The sequence below is a fragment of the Pteropus alecto genome, unplaced genomic scaffold (assembly GCF_000325575.1).
Source record: "Pteropus alecto unplaced genomic scaffold, ASM32557v1 scaffold43, whole genome shotgun sequence".
In the NCBI taxonomy this organism is placed as follows: domain Eukaryota; kingdom Metazoa; phylum Chordata; class Mammalia; order Chiroptera; family Pteropodidae; genus Pteropus; species Pteropus alecto.
Window position 1 is genome coordinate 711,065 of NW_006435764.1, and position 6,368 is coordinate 717,432.

At 66.8% G+C, this 6,368-nt stretch overlaps 1 protein-coding gene across 1 annotated transcript in view; it reads left to right on the forward strand.

Moving 5' to 3' along the window:
• The window catches only part of BRSK2 (BR serine/threonine kinase 2), a 43,386-nt gene that overhangs the window by 834 nt on the left and 36,184 nt on the right, over positions 1–6,368 (forward strand). The window contains 1 exon segment of the mRNA XM_025046275.1: positions 6,233–6,327. Within this exon segment, the coding sequence (XP_024902043.1) occupies positions 6,233–6,327 (95 nt within the window).

Here is a 6,368-nt window from a genome sequence, read left to right on the forward strand (position 1 = left end):
TGCTTTTCCCGGGGCTCCTCTGCGCCCTGGCTGCAACGTGTCGCACGTGGGACGCTCTCGCGGGGTGAGTGAGAGCTCCTGCAGTGCCTCCCCAGCCCGCGGCTGCGGGGAGTTCTCCCTACCGGTCTCCAAGAGCCGTTTCGTGGGCCCGAGGCCCTGGGGTGGGCACGGACACCTCTGCGTGCTCGGAGGAGGCGCCCTAGGCGCCTAGCTGGCAGCTGGCTTCCAAGAGCACCCGGCCTGTGGCGTCCCACCAACTGTCGGCCTGGAGCGAGTCACCGGCTGTTCCTGCGCCCTGCGGGCGGGACCACCCCTGCTGGCAGCCCCGCGCCCGAGGTCCTGTCCATGGTGCTGAAAGGAGCTCCGGGCGCGCGGGCTCCCATTGAGGCGCCCCTCCCCTCCCCTCGGCGGCCCTGGGAAACGACCCCATGCGCACAGCGTCTCTCGGTTTCGCCCCACTTCTTTGCCCGGCGGTCCGCTGCCTCCCCAAGCCTGTACAGCGGGGGCGACAGAGTGACACAGGGGTGGAGTTTGTGCCTGCACCCGCTGGGGAAGCGCCAGGGCCGTGCTTGGGCAGGTATCCTGACCCCGTGCGCCGTGGCAGGAGGATGCGTGGTGAGGTCCCGCAGGCAGCGCCCAGTCTGTCTCCCTTTCTGGGTCAGAGAGTGCGGCTGTTGTGAGGGTCAAAGTTCAAGTGGAAGCTACTTGGGAGTCTCAGTTCTGCACAGACAGTAGCGTTTCTGGAACAGGTGGCCGCGTCCAGGCCTGGGCACTGCCTCATCCTGACCCCGTGCGCCGTGGCAGGAGGATGCGCGGTGAGGTCCCGCAGGCAGCGCCCAGTCTGTCTCCCTTTCTGGGTCAGAGAGTGCGGCTGTTGTGAGGGTCAAAGTTCAAGTGGAAGCTACTTGGGAGTCTCACTTCTGCACAGACAGTAGCATTTCTGGAACAGGTGGCCGCGTCCAGGCCTGGGCACTGCTGGGGCCCATCCTGCCCCGGGAGGGGCCAGCAAGTGGTCTGCAGCCCACACACCCCTGCCCCAGGGTCGGCCTGGTGCCAAGGCCACGGTGAGGACCCGCCGGGCTGTGCCGTGGCTCTGGCAGAGGCCACGGGACACCCCCGCCCCCAAGTCTCACCTCTAAGGTCTCCAGGCAGATGCCAGCGGAGAGCCTCACGGGTGCTCAGTCAGGTGGACACTCGTGCACGTGCATGGGTGTCGGGGGGCAGCTCATGTCACCGTGAGTTACGTAACGTCCTCAGGGAAAGAACAACACATATTAGGAGGTTTCTGGTGTAAGGAAACTCAGGTAAATACTAGGTGAGCGGAAGAGGCCGGCGCTGGCGCCCTGGGCTCCTTAACCAGCTGCCACCTGCGGCTCTAAAACAATGGGCCTTACTCTATCAATTCCAGAGGCTGGGGGTCGGCGGGCTGGCTCCGCCCGAGGCTGCGAGGGACGACCAGTCCAGGGCTTCCCCCTGTATGTGTTTGATGTCCCCCTGCCTTTCTCTCATGTGAACACTGTCACTTGGGTTAGGGCCACCCTAAAGCAGGGCAATCTCATAGGAGATCTTATAACTCGATTATTTCTGCAGAGCCCCCTTGGCCCTCCCTGAGGGAACGGCTGAGGGAACATGGGGATCCTGAGGCCCCAGGATGGTCAAGGGCAGCCTGCAGGCTGAGCTGGACCCAGGCCACTCCCAGCAGGAGGCCACCGTGGGCTGATGCCCCAATTCGTGTCCGTGCTGGCAGTGGGGACTGCGTCCACCCCTGCCACCCTCTGAGGCTGCTCCCCAGCTCCCACGGAGGCTCCCAGGCTGGAGGAGGTGGTGCTGGCTCAGGGCGCCAGCTCTGCTGACTCATTTTCCAAGAGCCATCGCGCTGCCACCTCACTCCTCCAAGGAGAGCCCAGGAAGGAGGGGTGTACCACTCTGTCCACCCCAAGAGGACAGGGTATCTGTCTACTGCACGTGGCCACAGGAACTGCCCCCCACATTCCACACAAGGCAGTGAGGTGGCGGAAACTGGGTCACTGTTGGCTGCGCTCATGGCTCTGGGGAGCTGGCCACGTGGTCCCAGAGGCACAATGGTCTGCAGTGGGCGAGGACGGTCAGTCTACCATCCCAGGGGGTCGCGGCCGGCCTGGCCTCCCCGGAGGAGCTGAGAGGGGCCTTGGGAGGTCCAGCCAGGCACCGTCTGCTCCTCCTGCTAACTCAGCCGGAGCCTGAGAGGCAGCAATGGGGCCGGCAGTGGACTCAGTGGGGCTCTGGCACATTCTGCCCCCCCACTGTGAGTCCCACCTCCAAACCTGCAGGGGTGCACCCGTGCCCGAGGACCAGCTGACATGCAGCCCAGGCCCCCAGTGTGCTGCACAGCGAGGTGGCTGGTGGCCCCCGGGGTGGACGGGCCCCCACCATGAGTAGGGGACAGGGCTTGTCTGTGGCAGGGGAGCACAGGCCAGGGCTTTGGGGCGGAGACTCCAGGGCTGGGAGGCTGGCCCCCTGGCTGGGGGCAGGGCTGTGGAGGAGAAGGAGGGAGAGGCTGGGGAAGGGCCATGGCAGGGCCAGCCAGTGGGCAACGGGACCTCCTTCTGGGTCACCAGGGGACCTGCACGGGGACTGGGAATAACTGAGTTGGAATAACTGAGTTGGAAGTGGGGCGACCCCAGGTCTCCCCACGTTCCTAGGAGCCTCAGACCCCACGGGCCCTTTTCCTGCAGCTGGCTCCAGCCCGAGGGCTGGGTGCTCGCGGGACAGCACGGCCCGGAGACTGAGTGATTCGAACGAGAAATGGGGAATGGAATCGTTCCTCTTTGCTTTGCGGCTGTGTGGGAGCCACGTGGGGGCCGTGCGTCCCCCCAGGCCACCCCACAGGACACTGCTGGTGGGCCCGGTGTTCCCGGGCGCCATGCGGAGGCCTCGGGGCCCGTGTCTCTGGACCACAGGGCTAGTGTGTACTGTCCCCTGCTCTGGCCCTGTCGGTGGAGGACCTTTCAGGCCCAGACGGGCAACCAGCACATGGTGGACATGCAGAGCGTGTGATGCTGAGTGACCTTGCAGGGGATGGGACACAGGTCGGCCTTTCGGAAGGGGACATGAGGGGCCAGCTGCCAAGTGGAGAGGGGCCAGGTAGGTGGGGACTGGGCCAGTTCCACAGAAGGACAAAGCTCTCGCCCGACAGATGGCCTCTGAGCTTGACCTTCGGCCTCGGGAACCTCCTCCCACCTGTTAAAGGGCAGCTGGGCTGTGCGGGGTCACCCGGGGTGACCGGGACCGTGTGCAGGGACCTCGCCCAGCAGTCGGCAGGGAGCACCTGTGAGTGTCCTTTTGGGACGGCTTCCTGCCCTGGGTCCCTGTGGCCTCCGTGTGCCTTTCCCGCAGCACCGAGGCACGGAGATGCCTGCACCCCTTCCTGCAGTGGGCCCCCCGCAGCGTGACCCTGCGCACTGTGCTCTCCCCACGTGCCTGTGTCTGCCGTAAAGGGAGTGACCAGAGAGAAATGAGCCCCCGCTGGTTGATGAGCCTGAGCACTGGGGGCTGGGTGATTGGGCGTGGGCTTCGGGCAGAGGCTGGCTCCACCATGGTCCGTCCACTCCCTGCCTCCTGCCCCGGAGGTCCCGGGGCTGAGGAGGGCCCGCACCCCCAGGGGGCAGGTGTGCGTCACCGAGGCGGGTGCTTCCATGCTGGGCTCAGGGCGTGGGGAGCAGCGGGGCAGAGGACTTCCTGGGCAGAGAGGTGATGTATGCGGGAGGATGAAGGTGAGGAGAGACGCCCTGGCCACGTGTCCGAGCCACGGGGCGCCAGCCCACAGGCCCTGGAGCTGCTCTGAGTGTGCCCGGACACGGCCCGTCATCCACCGGGCCCTCTGTCCTCCTGGCTGTCTGCACGGCCGGCACCGTTTCCTGGCCTGTGCCGGTTCCCCGGCTCACACTCAGGGTGCGTGGTCCGTGCTCAACACGCTGCGGTTGCCCGTGTCGGTGGTGGCGGCCTCGTCCAGTTAGCCGTCGGCTTCTGGAACGCCGGCTGGCGTTGCCGTCCACCCCTGTGGACTCGAGGCCCCGCCCCTCCTCCAGAAGCAGGGCCACACTCCCCGCCGTTGGTGACTTCCGCCTCCCAGGGACAGGCAGGAGGGTTTGGCTGTGCACGCGCGCGTGCGCTCCTGCACGGCCGGGCGGTCTGTGACCCGTGCCCTCCCGCTGCAGACCCCGCAACGCGTTCCGCTGTGCGGCGGTTTCGTGCGCGCCCAGGAGCCGCCGGCTGAGCCATAATTACTTAAGTGCACTGCGGGGGGCGCTACCTCGTTTCCCAGGTTTTGCTGAATGACAGCCGTGCCGCACGGCCACCCCCGACCCCTGTCACTGCGTCCCGGGCACAGTGACAGCCCGCGGCCCTGCGAGGTCTCACATTCGAGGGGTTTATGGGGTCTCCTCTCAAGAGCCTGCCTCACCCGGCGTCTGTCCTGGGCACTCAGACTGGTGGGAGCTTGTCGCTCAGAGCAGCGGCCTTTGCCGCCTGTCCTCACCCCCTGGTCACGCTCGGCTTGTGGGCCTTGTTTCTGACTCCGCTTGTGCCCACCTTGTTCCTAGTCTGGGCCAAGGAGGCTTGGAGGGGCTGGGGCCAGCCTGACCGGTGCCAGCAACGGCGGAGTCCTTGGGCCCCTGGCTGTGGTCTGTGGAGTGGGAGCCGCCCCCGCTCACCGCCCATCACTACTCTGGATCTCGGCTCGTCCACCCGACCTGGAGCCACAGGGCTCCCGAGCGGATCACAAGCCGCCAGCAAGACGCCTCAGCAGCCTGCAGCCCTTCCCGGCCCCAGCACAGGGCTCCCGCAGGGGCCGCGTCCCCCACCGGCCCCCGAGCCGGCCGGGCTGCTGTGTCACAGCCTCATCTCGGCCGTGACCCCGCAGAGGCTGCTGCAGCAGGGAGAGACGTCCGTGATGCGAGCTCGGAAGGGGACACCTGGCCGCACCCCGTAAATCCACGCAGGAGGCTGGGATGCGTGGTCGGTTAGGGGGACATTTTCGGTGCATACGACAAAGGGCCAATTGGTAAGAAGCCCCACCCCCCAGTGCAAAAGGGGCGGAGATGAGCCCAAGCAGCCGGGAAACGCGAGAAGGTGTCAAGGTCAGATGGCAACAGAGTGTCGTCCGGTGACCCTCAAGTCAGAAGTGGCTCTCGTGAAGTGTGGATGAGACAGGGAGGGTGCGCGGCCCTCAGTGCTCACAGAAGGGGCGTCCCTGATGGCACCGCGTCCCTTACAGTAGCAGAAGTCACCCTCAGGCTGCAGTTAACGGGTCATCCCCCATGTGGCAACGCCCTGGTCCCCAAAATGCCAGGGCCATCCCAACCACGGTGACCTCCCCACGCACATCTGGGAACTCAGGTCCCCTTGGAGAACGCTGGGGTTGGGGGCCCGGCCCAGGGAGTGCACAGGGTGTCCCGGGCTGAGGCCACAGAGAGGCTGGGCCGCGGTGGGGGGCAGGCTGGTGGTGGCACTTCCCAGCCGGGGAGGGGAGCGGAGGCACAGGCCAGCTGTGCCCAGGTGACAAGGGGGCGGTGACCAGGACTGGGGGGCCTTGAACTGTGGCCGCTAGAGCAGAGGCACTTTCCTCTGGCAGGGGGTCCAGGAGCAGAGGGCGCAGGGCAGGCTGGGGGCGGTGCTGCCCAGGAGCGGCCTTGGGCCTGTCCTGGTGTCCTGGGAGAGCAGTGACCTGCACACAGGTGTCTGGACACCTATGTCCAGGGGTCTGCAGGCTAAAAAGAGGATGATGGGTGGGGTCGCAGGGGCCGAGGCTGAGCATACTGGTGGGAGGCCAGCTGGGCATGGCGGGTGGTGGCCCTCCTAGGCTGGGGGCGTCCTGGCTCCCCTGTGGGGGTACCTGGGCGGCTGGAGGCCTGGGGAGGGGCTCTGGGTGTCACAGGCCTGCACGAGACCTAGGGCTCCAGTTGGCCAGAGGGCCTGCACGTGGAGGAGGGACGTGGTGAGAGGCAGGGTGACGCTCGGACGCGGAGCTGTCCTGGGCAGTAACCAGGGCCGCGGGAGGGCAGACAGTAGCCACAGGAGCCTGGCCTGAGGCGCCCTGGGAGGCGGGGGAGCAGGGGCAGGTGGCGCCCTGCTGGTCAGGGCCTGGGCGGAGGCCAAGGCCACCCCAGGGGCGCTCTGCGGAGGGCCGTGCTGCTGGTCCTCGAGGCCCTGGGTGTGGCCCAAGACGGGTTGTGACAGGCTTCTCTCCCCACAGGCCTCGTGAAGCTGGGGATTCACTGCGTCACCTGCCAGAAGGTGGCTATCAAAATCGTCAACCGGGAGAAGCTCAGCGAGTCTGTGCTGATGAAGGTGAGTGGGGTGTGGGGCCTGGGGGGCGAGGGCGTGGGGAG